This window comes from Schistocerca nitens, chromosome 4 (assembly GCF_023898315.1).
Source record: "Schistocerca nitens isolate TAMUIC-IGC-003100 chromosome 4, iqSchNite1.1, whole genome shotgun sequence".
Classification (NCBI taxonomy): domain Eukaryota; kingdom Metazoa; phylum Arthropoda; class Insecta; order Orthoptera; family Acrididae; genus Schistocerca; species Schistocerca nitens.
Window position 1 is genome coordinate 218,266,385 of NC_064617.1, and position 23,856 is coordinate 218,290,240.

At 41.5% G+C, this 23,856-nt stretch overlaps 1 protein-coding gene across 1 annotated transcript in view; it reads right to left on the reverse strand.

Moving 5' to 3' along the window:
• The window catches only part of LOC126251929 (endothelin-converting enzyme homolog), a 630,006-nt gene that overhangs the window by 97,167 nt on the left and 508,983 nt on the right, over window positions 1–23,856 (reverse strand). Inside the window, exon 6 of the mRNA XM_049952681.1 lies at window positions 5,742–5,945. Coding sequence (XP_049808638.1) covers window positions 5,742–5,945 — 204 coding nt within the window. The remainder of the gene's footprint in view (window positions 1–5,741; window positions 5,946–23,856) is intronic.

The window sequence follows — 23,856 nt, forward strand, 5'->3', positions numbered from 1 at the left end:
CCTACTGCTTGGACAGTCAGACACTAGATGACCAGCAAGTTGAAATGTACTCGAGGAACACACATGCACACTGTAAGCAAACATAACAACATCGTACCTAGCAACTACAAATGCTGAAAGCCACAAACAAAGGTTGGTGTGGGAACTTTTCAAAATATGATATCTAGTGAACGACTTGCACTAGAATCCAGCAACAAACACCACTGACATTTTAATTTACCCAACTTTTATCAAACAATGGAAACTCCAGGTACCTATATCAACAATGTAAGAAAAGACATACTGCTGCTTACATGTCAAGTTGCAGACAGGCACAATTAAGACACTCACATAAATCTTTCAGCCCCAGCCTACATCATTAAAACACACACACACACACACACACACACACACACACACACACACACACACGACCGTCAACTCCACTATCTTGGGTCAGAATGTCATCTCTGCTGTGGCCAAAAACTTTTTGTGAGTGTCTTAATTGTGCCTGTCTACAGCTGGATGCGTCCTCTTTATGGTAAATAGCAGTCTACCATTTCCTACATTGTTTATTACCTTACTTTTAGTTTCTTACAGCCAATAGGCATTGTTCCATTTAAAATATGTGTGTTTACGCAAAAAATACACTTTCAAAGCATTATTACAATCTGTTTATTGGCTAAGACTATACACCCTTGACTACTAACCCATTCTGGGAAAGCCACACTTCAATAGTACTTCCCACTTCCTCAATATGTGCGGTGCAAGTTTTTGACGATTCAGCCTGTATATCCCACCACAATGCTATTACTGCATCAATTATTGATGTGGCCCTCATTTACAGCGTAGTGCAATCTTTTATGACATGACAGTAGTATCAAGTTAGCACTCGCCAAATTAGACAAAATATAGTCCCCAGGGACTCACACCTAGTGAGTATGTGGCTGGCGACCACAGGGTCCCAAGCTGAGTCCTGGCATTGCTTCCACTTACTTATGCCAGGCTCCTCACTTTTATCTTTCATATTTGTCCACCCTCGGCCAACTCTTGTTCTTTTCCGACCCTGACGCTATTAGGTTTCAAGGGCTAGGGGTCTTTCATTTCCAACCTATACTTCTACTGAGTCAAATATCTCCCAGGATAAGGAGATTACCTTCTACCAAGTGCCAACGGCCTTCTAGGAGGGCGGATGAGCGGCTAGAAGGAAGGGCACTCTCTTGCCCTTGGGGTGGGAAACTGCTCCTAAAGGCGGAGGAGCCACAAGGTGGCAAATGGCATAGAATGGAGAAGGCAACGGGAAACCACTCCATTAAAGACCTGGCGGGGACAACTAAAGAGATACCGAAATCCAAAAGCATTAATGTAAGAAAGATAGCAACATGGAATGTCAACTCACTTCTTAAATGTGGTAAACTGGAAAACTTGAAAATGGAAACGAAACGAATGGATATTGATGTACTGGGAGTCTCAGAAATGAGATGGCCAAACACAGGTGACTTTTGGTCAGGGGATTACAGAATCATACACACTGGAACAGCACAAGATAATTCCGGAATTGCAGGAGTGGGAATTATCCTCAATAAAGAGATGGGGTTATGAGTAAAAGGATTTGTTCAACATAGTGAGAGGATAAATTCTGTCAGATTGGAAACTAAGCCAAGAGACACAATCATAATCCAAGTATACATGCCAACTACGGGGCATGAGGATGATGAAATCAACATGATGTATGACCACCTTGAAGAAGTAATTGGCAGAATAAAAGGAGTTGAAAACCTCGTCATCATGGGAGATATGAATGCTGTTGTTGGGGAAGGTAAAGAAGAGGGTGTGGCAGGGAATTTTGGATTAGGATTAAGAAATGAAAGAGGGGATACACTTGTAGAATTCTGCCAAAGAAATAAACTTTGCATTACAAATACCTTCTTTAATCATCATCCAAGAAGAAGATATACTTGGAAAATGCCTGGTGACATTAACAGATATCAAATTGACTTCATATTAGTGAAGCAAAGATTTAAAAACCAAGTTGAGGACAGCAGATCATATCCAGGCTGTGATGTGGAAAGTGACCACATACTCGTTATGATGACGACTGAACTAAAACAGACAAGAAAACAAATACAAATGGCTGCAATGACATCCAAAGCAGCTGGGAAAAAATAAAAACTGGTATTTTAGAAGCAGCAGAAGAAGTAATAGGAAAAGAAAGGACAGAGAAAAGGAAGGAATGGATCACTAATGACCTACTAAATATGATGGAAAAAAGAAGGAAATTAAAAAAATTCTGTGAAGAGGGAAGACCAAGAGAAATACAAGAGTCTGAAAAACAAAATCAACAGAGAGGCAAAACAAGCAAGAGAAAAATACCTTGATGATCTCTGTATTTCAGTTGAGGACAATATGAGAAAGGGAAATATTGACAAGGCCTATAAATGTGAGAGACATTTCTTTGGAGACAGAAGAAACAAGTGTAGGGCTGTGATGGATGAAAATAGCAATATGTTGGATGACGATGATGAAGGTGCAAGAAGATGGAAACAATGTATAGGAAAACTGTACAGTGGACCAGAACTGTCTGAAAACATCGTGGAAGAAGAAACAGAAGTAGATGCACACAACATAGGTGAACCTATATTAAAGGAAGAGTTTGAACTAGCTCTGAAAAAATTGAAAAACAACAAACCGCCTGGTATAGACAATATCCCAGCTGAACTTCTGAAATCTGGAGGAGCAAAACTGAATCAGGAGTTGTATAATCTTGTTTTCAACATGTACGAGCAAGGTAAAATTCCTACAGACTTTGAGAAAAACATTATGATCCCCATTCCAAAGAAGGCAAATGCTACAAGACGTGAAAATTATAGGACACTCAGCCTAGTTACTCACGCCTCTAAAATAGTTACCTCAGTTATCCTAAAACCCATAGAACAAAAAGTCGAAGCTACACTCTCCAAAGACCCGTTTGGATTCCGGAAAGATAGAGGAACCAGAGAAGCAATATTTGCTCTAAAACTAATAATAGAGAAATGACTAGATAAGGACCTGACAACATACATAGCTTTCGTAGATGTAGAGAAAGCCTTTGATAATGTTAAATGGGATAAGATGTTTGAGGTACTCAAAAAAGTAGGAATAGACTATAAAGATAGAAAAATGATATGAAACCTGTACAAAAACGAGACAGCAGTTATCCGTGGACGGACAAAACAAGAAGAGGTGCAGATACGGAAAGGTGTCCAACAAGGTTGTGCACTATCCCCTGTTATCTTTAAGCTATACATTGAAGAGGCGCTGAAAAAAGGAAGGGATGATTCACAGACAGGTGTAGTAATTCATGGCCAACAAATAGATAAGATAATATATGCTGATGATATAGCTGTCCTAGCTGAAAGTGAAGAAGATCTTGAAGTCCTATTGAATATAATGGATAAAGTTATGGGGGAAGAATATAATATGAGAATTAATAAAGCAAAAACAAAAGTAATGGCATGTGACAAAAAAGATCAAGTGAAAGTCCAAGTTCATGTAGGCAATGAACTGCTTGAACACGTTGATAAATTTACTTATCTGAGCAGCAATATTACCAGGGATGGAAGGAGCAAGGCAGAAGTGAGAAGTAGAATTGCTCAAGCAAAGGCTGTTTTTAACAAGAAGAAAAACATCTTAACATCTAAGAGCATCAGCCTTGAAATCAGGAAAAGATTTTTGAAATTATATGTGTGGAGTGTGGCATGCTATGGGTGTGAAACATGAACTCTCGGGACAGAGGAAGACCAGAAGCTAAATTCTTTTGAAATGTGGTGCTATAGACGCATGCTCAAAATAAAATGTATCGACAAGATCACAAAAGAAGTGGTTCTGGAAAGGGCAGGTGAGATGAGAAGCTTCTGGAGTTTCATTGTTAAAAGAAGAGTGCAATTTACAGGCCATCTATTAAGACATAAAGGACTCCTGAACACAATCATAGAGGGATATGTTGAGGGAAAAAGACCAAGAGGAAAACCACGGCTGAGGTACATGGATCAAATCATGAAAGATGTGGGATGTAACACCTATAAAGAAATGAAGAGAAAAGCTGAAAGACGCACAGAATGGAGACAAGCTGCCATTGTAGCTGTTGCAAACCAATCCTTGGATTGACCACTACAGAAGAAGAAGATAGTATTGCTGAATTAGAAACTGTATAGGAGTGATGCTTTTAACACTGGCCAATACTCTGTTCTTGGAAACAATGAAAATAAATCTTTATATCTGTGATGTCAGTTTCTGAAGGATAAATTTATGTTGTGGAGGAGAGTACAAGCTTTTTCAGACTAATTATCAACTGTCTACCAATACTTCATAAACATCCATGAAACAGTGTGTGATGTGCAGAAAGACCAATAAGAGTGATCACATAGAGAGTTGTGTAAGGATCAGTAACATACAATGTATTCTGAAGAGATGCAGGTCATGTCATTTCATTCCATGCTGGTGCCACAGGTAAGGGACAATGAGTGGGATTGCAAAATACACCTTTGTGAAGAGGTTATGAGGCACAGTAAAAGAGGAAAGGCAATACCATGTAACCTGGACATATTTTGTGACTGGGGGTGGAGAGGGCGGAGGGAGGGGGTGGTCGGCCTTGTTATATGGACTGGGGCAATGTTAGTAGTAGTGTTGGCCCATAGCAGAAACACAAAATGGTGAAAGGCGCAGAACAAGAATGGGAAAAAGAAGACCATGATGTTTTGTTGTGATCTATCATCAGCTGCCATCCACTCTGTCAGCTGCTATCCACTCTGTAAGTACTTACATAAAATTGTTTTAATTATAAACTGTACAGCTTATGTAATATTACACTGGTTATAAAGCACATACATTATGACAATTATACTTTTTTCCAATATTCCCTCTTCTATACACAAAGTTGCTAAAATATGCTAGTGCAGCTAGCAGCCAGTTTGAAACCTGGTAGTGGAAGTCAAGTTCATTGCTGGGGCTTGGCTGACAACGGGAGGTCAGATACTGCATGAAATTTCTACCTGTCAAATTATTTATTCAAGCCCAAGGCTATCTCTTGAGCCTCACAGCAATGTCTCCAAACAAAGGCATAGACATTCACTGTTGGTGATCTGTCTGTCAAATAGACATTAACTCAGAGGTCCTCTTTATGTAAACTGGGAATAGTAGGCTATGTGCTGGTATCAGATTTCATCTGTTACCTTCCTTCCATTCAACTCTTCTTCATAACAATATTTTGAAGAAGGGAACAGAAATTACTTCCATTATGGCCTTAATCAAACCACTTGCAATTTATTTACATTTCTACAGCACAAAATAGAAGTTTGGTTCCATAATCTTAGAATAAATATCTGCAGGCTCCTGCACCCTTATGTTACGATGTATCAGTCTTACCAATATTAATGCAATACTTTTTCCTGCTGCTCACTTTCAGCTATTGAGAAAATTGCAACTGGTCTCAATAAGAAATACCAACATTGTCTTGTGAAGTGTTTATCTGGAAGATGGAATCCGAACCACTGACTTCTATCTTTATACATATTCATTGTGAATGAAATTGCCTTTGTTCAACATTTTTCTTATATTTTACTTCCTTGAGCTCCTGGGAATGTCCACTAACACTTGTCAGTTTTAGAAGAAACAAAACGCTTTTTTGAGAACAATATAGAACTAGGAAGTACAACTGAGGATAAACAATGCATGAAGAGGTGAGTACCGCACATTCCTTCTTGATAAAACTTTTCTTCATTTACCGAAGGTGCTGTTTGCCGCAACTTGTCAATGGTGAGACGGTTGTATGCCTCATTTGGATTTGCAGGCACTTCAGATACATTCAGGAGCTCAGCTATCCTCTTCTCAAAGTGGTACATGTTACTAGAAAAGCTTCGTGCATCAGTGCTGGTTGCTCCGAGAAGCTGCACCACATCGGTCAGAAACTGTTGATATGCCATAGCTACCTGCACAAAATGGAGAATAATGGCAGTCAATAACTTAAAAATTGTGTTAAATAGTAAACAAAACCACTACAGTTATTAATATAATATATGCAGTGTCTCTTATGAGTTGGCAACTGTGTTGATTCAGTAGACTGGTATCTCAAAGATTACCATTTCATCCCTATCTACCAAGACACAGTATACATGTTTAGAGCATAAATTTGTAGATTGTTTTTTTAATCACAAAATATTTTTTAAGATATTTGTTAACCCTATAAGAAGGGCTTGTGTGGAAAGCTATGCAATATTACAACTTCCCTGCATTCCAGACCCTTGTTCAATGCATCTTCTATTATTTGGTGACCAGTGATCTACTCATATTTGCACATTCCAGCCCTGATTTTTCTCCATAAATGAAGAAGTATATCTGACTTTGTGACCAATACATATGCCCATACTGTAAAAGTTTCTAACAAAACAAAAAATAGTATTTTATCAAAGTATACTGGCCATCTAAAGCAATTACAAAACAGGTTGCTTCACCAAACGAGTGTTGAAACCAAAAAGATATAATAAAATCATATAAAATGTTATTATGAAAAGTGTAGTTGCTACTCACCATATAGTGGAGATGCCGAGTCACAGATAGGCACAACAAAAAGACTATCTGCAACTCAGCATCTCCACTATATGGTGAGTAGCAACTATCCTTTTTATAATATTGTTACATTCCAACCTGTATTTTTCATTACATGAAAAATGTTATGTTTGAGACAGTAATGCCACATAAACAAATAAAGTTAAGTCTTTGAGCTTCCTGAGCCACAAGCTCGTCCATGCCTAGGTCACATATCTTCAGTTGTGTTAAAAACATGCCTGTCATTGTAAGAGTGCCAAGAAATTGTCATATGCATAATCAGGTAGTATCTATTTATAACAAATCATGCAGAATGATCACTGTAGTTGTGTGAAAGCAAAATCAGAGAAGCTGAAGTTGTGCAAAGATAGGTCAGAAATAAACTTGTTATACAAGAACCTTTCAGGTACACCCAGCAAAGTTTGATCTTGAGTTTAGAAGAAATAAACAACAAATGTAGTATGGCTGTCTAAGAAAACAATAAATTTTACATCATGGAAATTCATTATCCCTCTTACAGCATTTGTAAGAAACAAATAACTCATGTTTTGATAATGCAGCAGAAAAAGATGACTACAGAAACAATTAGAATCTGAATAAACATATATGAACAGAAGTGCGCCCAGCACACAAATAGAGCTATCAACACACAGTGTGTACAGGTATCTTCTTTGGTTTTAGAGAGAGAATGATCATTTGTGTGAACCATGCATTTGAATAAGTTGTAGCTCTATGGAGTTAAGGCAAAGTTCAATAATAATTTCTTCTGTATCTGAGAAACAGGAAGCAGAATGTTGTCCTATAGTGCAAACAACAATAAGAAGCACCATCCTGTAGATTACACAGACTGCAGCTTATCGTAGATTCTGGCACAGTCCTCTCTCGAAAGCAAATTTTATTACTATGGGGTAGTCTATTAATAAGGCAAGTCAAACTTTTTAAATTCTTACAGTTGAAGACAGAGGAAAATGTTTCTTGGAAGTCGCTATTCAAGTGTCTTAGAATATATCTGAGTCACAGAACTTGTGGTCAATGATACTGACTATAGCAAAAGAAACTGCAGTATCCATTTAATGAACATTCAACAGAAATAAACACACCTGGAAAAAATTTCATTAACCACTGTATACAGAGGAGTGCTGTATCTTATTTGCACCATTTTCAACAGGCTTCCTGTAGAACTGAAAGAAGTTATAGGTAAGTTCCATACTTTCAATGGCTTTTTTGTATCGCAACCATTTTATTCAGTACAGGTGTTCCCCACTAAAGTTTAGAGACTTCTGACCCATGTATTAATGATTTGTAGTTCCCAATTTCTTTTATACGCATTTTTTAAAATTCTGTAATAAACAATTCTACTACAGTATGTTTGATCACATAGTCTCACAGAATCTATAAAACAAATAAATAGGAATGTCAAGCTTCTCTTTAAACTATGGTCTCTGTTCAGCAAAATTATCTTTTGCCATAAAGTATCAAAATATTACAGATTCACATTCAAGAACTAAAGCATGAAGACAGCATATAGAATGATATTACACACACTACACACAAGTAACTTAAGTATGTCAACTTTTTTTCAGGATTTTGATGTCCAGAAGACTCCAGAAGTGACACAGAATAGGAACAGATCACTTGTGCTTCCAGCAGCAAATGAATTACCCACATAGGCATGGTCATAAAAATTTCACATTCAACCTTTAAAGTGGAATATATGATTATCCATTAGCAGTTATTTATCATAATGAACTGACAGAATTACTGGAATCTGACTCTCACCAAATTGAAAACAAAGCAAAAATATTTAATGTACATTAAATAACAGTTTCCCAATACTTGTAAGGGCACGAAACAGTCAGAAAGTTCAGCAATACACTTCCTCATAAATATGATAAAAATCACAACACATGGCACATCAATTGGAAATGTGTATATCCAACATTGCAAAATAAAAATTCCTCATTTAACAGAAATAGCAACATCAAATATGAGAAATTATTCTTTCACAGTTAATTTCTGGTTAACTAACATCTACTTAAGACAATTTTCAACAGTAGCACACATTACAGCACTCTACATTGTGTTGGGATCGTAGCTGCTGTCACGGAGCCGAGAGGATGCACCTGTAGCTGTAGCAGTTTGTTTAATACACAGTCATTTAGTATGATACTGTTTTTCAAGTATATTTCAGCAAAGAAGTGAATTGCACCCCAGTATTTCACTGTGTTCACTAGTGTTAAGTAACTTACTCTAAGTTTTTTGAATAATTTTTAGTGCATTAACTTTGTGTGAGGCAACTTTCTTGGGTAGAACAGATTAGAGATAGTGTAGCAATGGAACTTAAGATTACACCCAGCGACTCCTTATGTTAGTGTTACATTACTTGTGACATAGATAAAAATTAAATAAGAATGGACAGGGACTGTGCCTCTTTCCTTAAACAATTGGGAGCTGTGTTGGTCACGGTCAAAAAGATTTAGGCTGCTGGTCTGGGCTACAGCAGCATTGAGGAGCTGAGACAAATGCTTTGGCAGCTCTGGACTCTATAGTGCTGCTGGGATCACTGATGCCACTGCGCCTTCTGATCTGCACGTATCTGCCAGTTGACACTTGCTTGACAGTGATTGGTGAACAGTGGCAAGGACACGAATCTCTGGGTGGAAGGTGAAAGGAGATATCTTCTGCAGAGCTGTCCCCTTACACCTCAGAAATAGGGTTGATGTATTGCCCATGATATGTTCTTCTGTTGGGACTGTGGCTGATCTTCCCGAGAGGTCTGGACAAGCGCACAGCATGGAGTTCCTTGTTATTGGGAGCTCCAGTGTAAGGCGAATGATTGAGCCCCTCACAAAAATAGCGTGCAAATCGGGAAAGACAGCCAGTATCCACACTGTCTGCCAAGGGGTCTCATCTGAGAAGTGGAGGGGGCTCTTTTGGCAGTGACTGAGCATACTAGGTGCAGCTGACTACACATTGCCGCTCATGCCTGCACAAATGATGCCTGCCACAAATGACACTTACCATCTGGATTCAGAGGCCATCCTCAGCTCCTACAGGCAGTGGCTGAGATAGCATTTGTTGTCGCAGATCACAAAAAGGAAGTGTGAACAAGGTGTTAGTTAACTGCAGGAGCATCTATTAATGGTTCTGGAACTAGTCTCGCTTATGAGCGATAATAATGCCCACTTAGTGCTAGCAACAGAAAGCTGGCTAAACCATATGTTGAAAGCAATGAAATTTTAAACTCCGACTGGAATGTATAGCGCAAAGATAAGTTGAACGCCAGTGGTGGAAGCGTGTTTACAGCAATAAAAATAAGATAATATCTAATGAGATCAGTGCAGATTGACAATGGAAAATAATTTGGGTGAAGGTAAGTGTTAAAGGTGGATCAAACAGGTTCACAAAAAGCTTTTATAGGCTTCCTGCCGCAGCAGCAGTAGTAGTGGCACTGTCACTGTCACTTGGAGAATATCTCACATACATTTCCTGGTCATATTATAGCTTTAGGTGGTGATTTTAATTTACCAGCTGCTGGTGACAAACAGACCTGAACTTTTAAACTTCATTACGGCAGGGAACTGATGATCATAAGGCCATAACAGCATCACTGAATATGGCTGTAAATACGAATACAAAGAGAAGTAAGAAGATCTTTCTGATTGGAGAGAGTGACAAGAGACAGATTTCAGATTACCTGAGGTCATCAAGAAAATTTCATTTCCACCACCGACAAGGTTCACTATCAATGGACAAAGTTGAACAGCATTGTACAATACACTTTAGACAAGTATGTGTTAGAAATATGCTACAATAGCTAAGAGGGTTCCATTGCAAATTTAGGCGTCATTGCAAATTTACACGCAGCCAAAGCCTCACAAACGAGCACAAACTTGACGCAGCCAAAATTACCATAAGAGAGATGATAAGTGAAGAATATGAAAGTAGACCACTATCTACCAATTTGACAGAAACTCTTAGGAAATTCTGGTCTTATGTTAAATCTGTAAACGGATTGAAGCCACCTGTCCAGATACTCAATGAGCATAATGCCACTGAAGTAGAGAATGACACATAAAAAGCCAAATACTTAACATATTTTTCCAAAACTGTTTCACAGAGGAAAATCACACTGTAGTTCATCTTTTAAATTGTCACACAAATGACAAAATGACAGATACCAAAATAATTGACCAAGAGACAGAAAAATAACTGAAATAGCTCAAAGGGGGAAAGGCCACTGGTCTTGATTGGATATCAATCAGATTCTACACAGAGAATTTTCCACTCTTCTAGCAGCAATGTACCGTAGGTCTCTAGAGGAATGAAGCATTCCTAATGATTGGAAAAGAGCACAGATCATAACCATTTTCTAAAAGCACCGCCAACAAATGTAGAAAATTATATGCCTATATCTCTGACATTGGTCAGTTGTAAAATTTTGTATCACATTTTATGCTCATGTATTATGACATTTCTGGAGACTGAAATTCTATTCTGTAGGAACCAACATGTGTTTCAAAAACAATGACTGTGTGAAATCCAACTCGCTCTGTTCATCCATGAGACCCACACACAAATAGATACACACATCCAGGTACATGTTACGTTCCTTGCCTTCTGAAAGGCAGCGTACAGAATATAAGCCAACTTGTGATTGGACTGAAGAGTTTCTAGCAAACAGAACACAGGATGTCTTTCTGAACTGAGAGAAGTCTTCAGGGATACAGATGTACTCCAAGGGAGCATTACAGAACCATTACTTTACACAATATATGTAAATGATCTCACAGATAACTTCAGAACCTCCAAATGACTTTTTGTGGACGATGATATTGTGTACACAGAAGTTACAATGCTAGAAAACTGTAGTGAAATGCAGGAAGACCTGCAAAGAATCGAGCCTTGACACAGGGAGTGGCAACTGATCCTCAACATAAACAAAACTAGCACATGGTGAGTACACAGGCAAAGAGATCTTTTGTCATGTGATTACACAATTGTAGAACAATCACTTGGAGCAGTTTCTTTCATAATAAATCTAGGAGTATGCATACAGAGTGATTTGAAGTGGAATGATCACAAAAATTTAATCACGCGTAAGGCAAATACCAGGAAATGTAGTACTTACAAAGCACTTGTTCAAGCAATACTTGAACAATGTCAGCCTGAGATTGATATCATGTGGAATTGATACAGGAAATAGAGATGATCTAAAGAAGAGCAGCATGCTTCATTAGAGGTTCACTTAGTAAGTACAAATGCATCGTGGAGTAGCTCAGCCAACCCCAGTGGAAGACAATGCAAAAGAGGCATTCTGCACCACATATGGTCTACTGTGGAAGTTCTCAGAGCATATGTTCCTATAAGAGTCAGCCAATATATTGTTTCCTCCTATTCGTGTCTTGCAAAAAGACAATGGAGATAAAATTAGAGAGATTCAAACCCACACAGAGACTTACCAGCAATCAGTCTTCCTGTGAACCATACCTGCCTGGAAAAGGAAAAGGGGGGAAATGGTAGTGGTACAGGAAGTACCCTCTGCTCAAACTGTAAGGTGGTGTGCAGAATGTAGATGTAGAAAGGAGTTGGGGGAGCAGAGATGGAGGGTCGGGGAAGGGTAAATGTCAGCTTGGAGGGAGGCAGCAGGAATGCAGGATGGGAATGCAGGAGGGAGAGGCAGCAGCAATCGACTCCTCCACATCATCATCATCATCATCATCATCATCATCATCATAATGCTCATCGTATGCAGCATGAACTCACCACTGCCAGAGTTGTATGTTGCATTGCTGTCCCATACACCTGCTGCCTTCCTCCAAGCCATCAAACATCCTTACCTAACCCTTCCTCCTGCCCCAGCAATGTGTATTCAGCTGGCACAAGATAGCTGTACACACACACACACACACACACACACACACACACACAGAGAGAGAGAGAGAGAGAGAGAGAGAGAGAGGGAGGGAGGGGGAGAGAGAGAGAGAGAGGGAGGGAGGGAGAGAGAGAGAGAGGGGGGGAGAGAGAGAGAGAGAGAGAGGGAGAGGGAGTGTGTGTGTGTGTGTGTGTATGTGTGTGTGTGTGTGTGTGTGTAGGCACACGCACCCATGCATGCATCTATGTGTAATTTAGCTTGAAAGAGGATATGTCAGAAAGCTAGCAAGTTTTCAGTTTTGTTCATGTGCCTGTTGGTGACACAGTTCCTCTACTATTTGGTGAATTGTTACCTTTATTTCTAAATTATTTTCACTCAGTCAGAACTTTCCATTAGAAAATTAAACTAAGCATCATCAGTTCAAATAAATAAATAAATAAAATGTTTATACATATTCACACAGAAAAAAACAGCTTGTTGCTATTATGCTACCTATTTGCAAATAAAAATATTCTTTAACCAAAACCTTTTCCTGTACATAAGGATGTCTGTGCTTTACATGTTATGCCAAAATTCGAATACATTACAATCACAAATATATGCAGTCATCTTGAGACAGGCGGCTTTATGCCCAAAGCTAAATTCTTAATGCTGTATACATAATTATCTACAAAGTTGGGTGAAAGAATGCCAGAAATTGGCGAAATGGAGCATTGGGACTAATGAACACATCTCCAGAGCCACAAACATGGGCTAACAGCCCTGAAAATTACCACTGAAGATGCTTCACAAATAAAAGAAGCAAAATGTGTATGACAATAAACAAACTGCCTTCAATTAGTTGCATAAACAGAACATACCTCCATGAATTTTGGAGCAACTAAGGAATGACAGAAAACAGAAATAAAAACATGCAGCGGTTGCAACTGGTTTTGCAATTTTGATCTTACAAACAACCAAGGAGCATACAAGAAATAATTTTGGATAGAGTGGTGACATATAGCAAAATTATATGTCCTGTGATTATTATTGACCTGGTGCAGTAAATAGATGACCCAAACATTTCAGCCAGCTGACAACTCTTTCAGGAAATATAATTTTATATGCTGATTATATTCACCTTCCATTTTTACAATGAGTTAAAACATTCAAGATTACAGCACTAAGATCACCTGCCTGACTGTACAAAATCCATGAAGTACAATGACCTAGAGTGGATCATCAACATGAAGCGTCTCTCGGCATCACATGACTAAATCCTAAGCAGTGCAGACATGATACAGATTGAAAATAACAACCCAGGTGATTCTTACAATGATATGGAACAACATTCTTATGTGTCCAAATTATTCATCACAGTTCTAACAAAAGTGTACAGTCTTAATGAAGTTCAAACTACTGTTTGATGTTACACAATAAAAGAAGATAGTTCATGTGCAACAATCTGCAACTGTGCAGGTGCATGTTACAGTCTTTTTAACTAACAACATTATTAGAGTTAATGTTGATAAACAAGCTCTCAGCCCGAAGCCCGTGTCAACATCCTGCTCACAACTGCCTACAAAATTCATTTGATGTGATATTACATTGATTCACATTCAAGTACAGAATTGTCCATAATAATATAATAATTCAGTTTATATATATGAAAAAAAAATCCAATGTAAGATCCATGACCGTATGTTCAGTCATGATTATGGCTATTTTGTAATTAAGGTGTCACTATAGTCCGATCCATGAACAATGGGGTTTGCGCAGGTTGAGAAACGGATGGGGATTGCACTGTTGCAAGTGACACCTGCAGTATGCACATACATGTGCTTTGTGCTTGAGGTAAGTGCATGTCCTGAAAATTATGTCTCTCACTTGTCAGTGTAGAATATGTTGCTTACCACCACCATCAGGCATGACACCTCATAACAAATGGAATAAAAATTCACTGAATAAATCGCTTCTTTTATGTTTTGTACTCGCACTGGGTAAGAAATTTACAGCAGAGTGCTCATAACACTATCAGAGAATGCATGGTGCAAGTGCACACAATGAGCCTAAACTTGGCTGCCATCATTTGTGACTCCAAATATACATAGCATCTGAAAGGGCACTGATGACTGCAATGTGAAGAAACCAGTAAAACCAATCATCATCACTTCTTTGATTTTGCTGTTATAATTATGTTCAACAATCTTGCAACATGTTATCATATTTTTTATGAGTAGGCACTATCATTGTCTTCTATCAAAATACACAACAAATGCACACAATAAATTAACTAGTAAGCACCTCAGCTATGTACGTATCTTAAAATCTATATCTATACTACTACATTACTAACTTCATATAAACAGAATGTCAATATAAACTGTACTAGCAGGTAAATAAATACTACAAATGACACAATTAAAAAGAAGCTACATATACAATTAAACAATCACAGAAAAAAGCCTTTCAGACAGAGTAACGACTAATTTGCAAAACATGCCTGCTGAGAAAAGTATCTGCATCCAATCAGCTAACAGTAAAAATATCATTTGTTGATCACTATGTGGAATTTTTTATTACAAGAAAGAGCAGACCTATATTCAATGATTAATTTTCATGTGGCCATGGCTATATGAATTGATCAAATATTCATTAAAATGTGACTAATATGCAGAAATAAATAACAGACCTAACTGAAAAGATAGTACACACTGAAGAGCCAAAGAAACTGGTACACCTACCTAATATCGTGTAGGGCCCCAGTGAGCATGCAGAAGTGCTGCAATATAACGTGGCATGGACTCTACTAATGCCTGAAGTAGTGCTGGAGGGAACTGACACCATGAATCCTGCAGGGCTGTCCATAAGATAGTGTATGAGGGGATGGAGATTTCTTCTGAACGCCATGTTGCAAGGCATCCCACATACACTCAATAATGTTCATGTCTGGGGAGTTTGGTGGCCAGCGGAAGTGTTTAAACTCAGAAGAGTGTTCCTGGAGTCACTCTGTAGCAACTGTGGATGTCTAGGGTGCCATATTGTCCTGCTGGAACTGCCCAAGTCCATCAGAATGCACAACAGACATGAATGGATGCACATGCTTAGACAGAAAGCTTACGTACGTGTCATACGTCAGAGTCGTATCTAGACATATCAGGGGTCACATATCACTCCAACTGCACACAGCCCACACCATTACAGAGCCTCCACCAGCTTCAACAGTCCCCTGGTGGCATGCAGAGTCTATGGGTTCATGAGGTTGTCAACATACACTCAATACAATTTGAAACGAGACTCATCCCATCAGGCAACATGTATCCAGTCATCAACAGTCCAATGTCAGTGTTGACAGGCCCAGGCAAGGCGTAAAGCTTTGTGTCATGCAGTCATCAAGGGTACATAAGCGGGCCTTTGACTCTGAAAGCTCATATCAAATATGTTTTGTTGAATGGTTCACAAGCTGACATTTGTTGATGGCCCAGCATTGAAATCTCAGGAAGGGTTGCACTTCTGTCGTATTGAACAATTCTCTTCGGTCATTGTTGGTGTTGTGACTTGCCGATCATTCAAAGTGCCGCCGCACAATTACGCGCGTCCTCTACGTGCGGCGCTGTCTGCCAACCATGCAGCAGCTGCGTCACCTAAGCGGCCAGCCGAGCAGCGGCCGCTAGACTGGGACTCTGTGCTCATTCAAATGCTAGCGTGTACACATGTCTTGCTTGTCAACTTACTCTGTGACTTATATGTTTTGTGTCGTTTTAAACTATATTTGTTAAACTTGACGTTATAACAATTGGCGACGAGGTAGTGGATTTTTCCTTTTCACCGTTGACCCACAGGGTTCCATGGATACTGTCGAGCAACTATTGCAAAATCTCCTTGAACAGCAAACGCTTCTAACAGTGGCGATTCGCGATTTTGTTGCGGCGTCAAATGCGGGGCGTTCCTCATCGTTGGCTGTACCTCCTTTTCCTCCTTACAACGAGATGGCGGAAGACTGGTCTGATTACGAAAAACGTCTTCGACAGCACTTCTTGGCATTTCATGTCACGGACGAACAACCATGTAAGTCTCTGTTCCTTTCCTGGATTTCACCTCAACTGTATCGGTTGTTGTCGCAATTGGCTCCTTTGAAGGATCCTGCATCTTTGTCCTTTGCTGAAATGTGCTCACTTCTGTCTGTCTATTTTCAAAAGCAAACGCATTTGGTAGCCTCTCGTGTTGCCTTTTATCGTTGTCAAAAACAGCCACATCAATCCTATCGCGCTTGGGCTGCTGAACTTCACGGCCTCAGTCGAAAGTGTCAATTTGTTACTGATGTTCACAAAGAATCCTATGCCGATTCCATGGTACGGGATGCTATTATCCGGTCGGCGCCCGACAAAGAAGTTCGGCAACGTGCCCTTCAGTTGGCAAATCCGACTCTAGATGAAGTTCTCTCCATTGCGCAGTCTTTTGAAATTTCTCACGCCGCTGGGGCGCAAATAGAGGCGTGGGGTGATGTCGGGGAAGTACAACCTCTGTGCGCTGTTGACGACGCGTGCGGCACGTCCCCGCCGGCAGACGTGGTCGCAGTGCGCTCCCACTCGCAGCCTCGGCCTAGCCGTAAACAACCCGCTAAGAAACTGCAGCAAAACCCCCGGCAACTTCCTTCATGTCCGCGGTGTTTTATGGAACATTCACGCGAGGATTGTCCCCAACGTTGGGCTGTGTGTCACAATTGCAAAAAGAAAGGTCATGTGTCTTCCGTTTGCAAATCCAACCACATACATGATGTTCATGAACATGACGCTGATTCTGATTCTGTGTTGTCTGTCAATTGCACTTCTTCCCTTTCAGGGAAGTTATTCCTCACTGTCCAAATCCTTGGTCAAGATGTTCGCATGCAAGTGGATACCGGTTCTGCTGCCACTATAATTAATTCTCAGACATATCTTCAGTTGGGTTCTCCACTCCTATCACCTGTCACTCGGCAATTACGGACGTACAATAAACAGAAGATTTCTCTCTTGGGACAGTTTAATGCTGAGGTATCTTACAAATCCGTCGTTCGCACTGTTCCCATATTTGTGGTCGACCAGAGCAATGCAGAAAATCTTTTTGGTTTCGATGCCTTTCACGTTTTTGGGTTCTCCATAGATGACTCTGTCAATATTGTCTCTGACGCTATTCCTTATGCTCAACTGGATTCCTTGTCGATGACATTTTCGTCCCTTTTTTCTCCTGGGTTAGGCCGTGCAAACGATTTTGAAGCTCATATCACGCTCAAACCCACTGCTCGGCCTAAGTTTTTTCGGGCTCGGCCCATTCCTGTGGCCCTTCGTGATCGGGTAAAATGGGAGTTGGATCGTCTCACTACTTCAGGGGTCTTGCTTCCTGTCACTTCCAGTGAGTGGTCCTCTCCTGTCGTTGTCGTTGCTAAGCCAAATGGTGATATTCATCTCTGTGGCGATTTCAAAGCCACTGTAAATGCTCAATGCCTCATCGACACTTACCCTATGCCCCGTCCTGAAGAATTGTGCACTAAATTTGCTGGAGGCCAGTATTTTTCTGAAATTGACCTGTCAGAAGCTTATCATCAACTTCCTCTCGACGCTGCTTCCCGGCAGTTTCTGGTCCTTAACACGCCTTTCGGCCTCTATCAATACCAACGCTTGCCATTCGGGGTTGCTAGCAATTATTGCTTCCTGTCCCTGGGTGTACCAATTACATGGACGACATTGTTGTCACTGGCTCCACCACTGAAGAACATCTTCAAAATCTCCGCACACTTTTTCATGTCTTACAGACTGCCGGTCTTAAGTGTAATATTCAGAAATCAAAATTTTTTCAGGCATCTATCACGTACTTAGTGTTTCAACTCTCTCGGGATGGTATTCGTTCGCTTCAGCAAACTGTCGCTGTGATCAATGCCCTTCCTCGCCCTACATCTGTTAAGGACCTGCAGGCCTTCTTGGGGAAAATAGCATACTATCACAAGTTTTTACCGTCTGCGGCTCCGGTGGCTCAGCCGTTGCATCGCCTGTTGCATAAAAACGTGCCTTTTCACTGGTCCGCATCATGCGATGCGGCTTTCCAGAAATTGAAGACTATGCTGAAACAGGCCCCGTGCCTGGCTACTTATCGACCTGGCCAACACCTCGTTCTTGCCACAGACGCCTCTGTGCAGTCCTGGCGCACCGTTTTTCTGATGGTTCGGAACAACCCATTGCTTATGCCTCCAAAACGTTCACGGATGCCAAAAAAAGTATTCTCAACCTGAAAAAGAAGCTTTGGCCATTATTTATGCTCTTCATAAGTTTGGTGCTTTTCTCTATGGCTCAAAATTTCATCTTGTTACGGATCACAAACCACTTGTTTCCTTGTTTCATCCATCAACGTCACTTCCCGACAAGGCTGCACACCGCCTCCAGCATTGGGCTCTTTACTTGTCTCGTTTCAATTATGAGATTCATTTCTGGCCAACGGCTCAACATGCAAATGCTGATGCCTTGTCTCGCCTTCCCATGGGTCCTGATCAGGCATTCGATAGGGACGAACTTTTGTTTCCACCTGGATGTTGCCGAGCAGCGGGTTGTGGACGGGTTCCCCATCACTGGGGACAGGCTGGCGGCTGCTACGAGTTCTGACCCTACCCTCTCCGTAGTTTTACGCTGTATTCAGAAGGGTTGGCCCGATCGCCCGTCCGCTAAGACTTCTGATCCGTTGCGGAACTACTACGCTTTGCGCTACCGCCTCACGGCTAGGGATGGTGTTATCCTCCTCTCCACTGACAATGCTTCGCCGTGTGTCATGGTACCTGCGTCTTTGCGTGCTTTGGTCTTGCGCCTCCTTCACCAAGGGCACTGGGGTGTGTCTCGCACAAAATCTCTGGCGCGCCGTTATGTGTACTGGCCTGGCATCGACTCTGAAATAGCACACATGGTCGCTGCCTGCGGCCCTTGTGCGTCACAGGCCGCTGCCCCGAAGTCATCTTTGTCACCATGGCCTTCGCCTGAGAAGCCCTGGGAGCGCATTCATGCTCACTTTGCAGGACCCTTTTTAGGTACTTATTGGCTCCTCGTAATTGACGCCTACTCTAACTTTCCTTTCATTGTCCGTTGCACGTCGCATACCACCGCGGCAAGCTCCAGTGCTCTCGCCTGCATTTTTTCTTTGGAAGGCCTCCCCTCTGCTCTTGTTACTGATAATGGTCTGCAATTTGCCTCTTCCGAATTTGTGGATTTTTGTGCTCGTCACGGCGTTATGCATGTCACGGCACCGCCGTTCCATCCACAATCCAACGGTGAGGCTGAACGACTGGTCCGCACATTTAAGGCTCAGATGCGAAAACTTCTGACTTCTTCTGCTGCTGATGAAGCGCTTCTCCAGTTTCTGGCTTCTTACCGTTTCACCCCCATGGGCGACCACAGCCCGGCTGAGCTCTTACATGGCCGACAGCCCCGCACGCTACTTCATCTTCTGCGGCCTCCCACCTCACGGCCGCGGGTGCCTTCCCTTGGCCGGTTCACCGCCGACGACCTTGTCTGGGTACGGGGATATGGCAGGCGGCCAAAATGGAGCCCGGGCTGCATCTTAAGACACCGTGGCAGACGCCTGTATGAAATCCAGACGGACACGGGTGTTGCAGTGCGTCATTCGGACCAGCTTCGGCCTTGTGTGCCAACAACGCCTGTTCCAAATGCCGCTACACCACCTTCGGCTCTACCTGACGCTCGGGATCATGGCATCTCTCAATACTCACAACGCAGCCCTCTCACCGTCATTGCGATGCCAGCACAAGAACAGACGCCACCAGGAGACGTGCCCATGCAGGAACCGGATGACCATCCTCTGTCAGAGCAAATCTACTCCTCCAACGGATGACGACACATCGCCCATGTCTCCTGTCATATCAACTGGACTTGCCGCAACGGGCAGATTGGTGCAGGGGGCCCCAGTAGATTCGACCCCTACGTCTCCTGTCATCTCGACCCGTTATCATCGGGGACACTTCCGTCCGTACGGGAAGCCGCCTCCTCGAGACTTTGTGGCGAGTCAAACAAAGCCTATGGACGTTGGATATCTCCATCAGGACCAGTGCAACAATTTCCAAGGGGCAAAAAGTGTTGTGACTCGCCGATCACTGAAAGTGCCGCCGCACAATTACGCGCGTCCTCTATGTGCGGCGCTGTCTGCCAGCCATGCAGCAGCTGCGACACCTAAGCGGCCGGCCGAGCAGCGGCCGCTAGACTGGGACTCAGTGCTCATTCGAATGCTAACGTGTACACATGTCTTGCTTGTCAACTTACTCTGTGACTTATATGTGTTGTGTCGTTCTGAAATATATTTGTTAAACTTGACGTTACAACAGTTGGTCCTGTTCTTGCAGGATCTTTTTCAGCCGCAGCGATGTTGGAGATTTAATGTTTTACCAGATTCCTGATATTCCTGGTACTCTCGTGAAATGGTCGTACGGAAAAATCACCACTTCACTGATACCTCATAGTCAAAATGTTATGTCCCATCACTCATGCACTGACTATAACACCACATTCAAACTCACTTAAATCTTGATAACCTGCCATTGTAGCAGAAGTAACTGATCTAACAATTGTGCCAGACACTTATTATCTTATTTTGGTGTTGCCAGCCTCAGCGCTGCATTCTGCCCATTTACATGTATCTGTATTTGAATATGCACGCCTATACCAGTTTGTTTGGCACTTCAGTGTAGAATCACCTTTGTGTTAAAACAAGCAAAACTTATGCAGTTCTTTAACATACTGAGCATTACATAACCATATGTACACTATGTGATCAAAAGTATCCAGACACCCCAGAAAACATATGTTTTTCATATTAGGTGCATTGTGCTGCCACCTATTGACAGGTACTCCATATCAGCGACCTCAGTAGTCATTACACATGCGAGAGAGCAGAATGGGGCGCTCCGCGGAACTCGTGGACTTCGAACATGGTCAGGTGATTGGGTGTCACTTGTGTCATAGATCTGTACACGAGATTTCTACACTCCTACACATCCGTAGGTCCATTGTTTCCAATATGATAGCGAAGTGGAAGCTTGAAGGGACACGTACAGCACAAAAGCGTACAGGCCGACTTCATCTGTTGACTGACAAGAGACCACCCGACAGTTGAAGAGGGTCGTAATGAGTAATCAGAAGGCATCTATCCAGACCATCACACAGGAATTACAAACTGCATCAGGATTCACTGCAAGTACTATGATAGTTAGGCGGAAGGTGAGAACACTTGTATTTCAAGGTCAAGCAGCTGCCCATAAAGCACACATCACGCCGGTAAATGCCAAATGACGCCTCGCTTGGTGTAAGGAGTGTAAACATTGGATAATTGAACAGTGGATAAACGTTGTGTGGAGTGACGAATCATGGTACCCAATGTGGCAATCTGGTGGCAGTGTGTGGGTATGGTGAATGCCTGGTAAACATCATCTGCCAGCGTGTGTAGTGCCAACAGTAAAATTCGGAGGCGGTGGTGTTACGATGTGGCCATGTTTTTCATGGAGTGGGCTTGCACTCCTTGTCATTTTGCGTCACACTATCACAACACAGGCCTACACTGATGTTTTAAGTACCGTCTTGCTTCCCACTGTTGAATAGCAACTCGGGGATGGCAATTGCATCTTTCAACATGCTCGGGTACCTGTTCATAATGCACGGCCTGTGGTGGAGAGCTTACACAACAATAACATGCCTGTAATGGTCTGGCCTGCACAGAGTCCTGACCTGAATCCTATAGACCACCTTTGGGATACTTTGGAATGCCGACTTCATGCCAGGCCTCACCAACCAACATCGATAAGTCTCCTGAGTGCAGCACTCCATGAGCAATGGGCTGCCATTCCCCAAGAAAACTTCCAGCACCTAATTGAACTTATGTTTGCGAGAGTGGAAGCTGTCATCAAGGCTACGGTGGGCTAACACCATATTGAATTCCAGTATTACCGATGGAGGGCGCCACAAGCTTGAAAGTCATTTTGAGCCAAGTGTCCAGATACTTTTGATCACATAGTGTATTTCATTTCAAAAGAACACTAGTTTCTTAAAAAAACATCCAGCAACAAAGACTGAGAAGTGATGGCTCCCCCTCTGTTTTAAATGTTGTGAATGTCTCCAAAAAACATAGAAAAGCACACATTATAGTTTCAGGAGGTATACTTCATATGGCAGACAATGAATTCACATTAATAACATGAACATAAACCATGTACCTTGCCAAGGTGGAGTAGCTTGTGTGCTTCAGTGATACAGACAGCCCTACTATAGATGAAACACATCACATGGGTATCTGTGGATAGATGTTGTAGGAAAGTTCTGGTATAATTTAAATATTTTTGGATCAAAGGAGACCACTCCCCAAAAAGCAAAAGTGTTGAGTTGTTAATGAGCACATACAAAAAGAAAGAAAACTTTACAGCTTTTGGAGCAATCCATTTTTGAGCCAGGGTAAAATACACACCTCAGTGTACATCACTCCCCATGCCTCCGACAACAACTGTGCATCACACGCATAGCCCATGAACCTGCCACTCCTCCCTCCTGCATTCCTAGCCAGTAAAATGGATGCCTACCTCTGCCGCTAGTCACCCATCACCAATCCCTCTCCCGCCTTTCTCTCCCTCGCCCACTTCAGCCAACACTACCCCAACCCAACCCAACATTACCCCCACCACAACCCATTCCACCTGCCAAAATGCAATGCTCGATATAAAGAAAGCAATACAGTATGCAGGTTAAAATGGATGTAGGTTTTTCCAGTTGTTATGCAGAGATGAACAGGTTTGCACAGGATAGCTTAGTGTGGAGAGCTGCATTACACCAGTCTTCAGACCTGATATCAGAACGACTTAAGTTTCAACATTAAAGGTGAAGAAGTCTGACAATAATTCTGAGACTAAAGATAAGTCACCATAATCAACAGTTCAGAATTACTATGTAAAGATTGATCAGGAAACATCATGTAGCTTTATGACCAATGTAATTATTACCTGCAGTCTGCTCATCCAGCAACAATAATCCCTGTCTGACAAATGAGAGGAGCGTAAAATATCTGTATGGGCACTTTATTACTACATCAGTCTTAAAGTAATTCTATCAGTTAAATGGGAATGCAAAAGTTCTGGACCTAAGGAGGAAACTAGAAATTTGAGTCACAGATTACTAAAAATATTCATGTAGTTTCCCTTCCACCCCATTGTTGTTTTATCAACAGATCTTCATTGAATCTCATTCTCATATGTTTATTGCATTGTCAACTGATGTGAAAAGTTACTATTGATAGTAAACATTGCTACCGAGTACCAATACAGTATAAAGTGTAAGTATTTTATTTCTATTCATGCTCAAGTATTCACAAAACCAAATATCCAAAAATAAGGTCTACTGGTCTTAAACAGTTTCATTGATTTTTACACT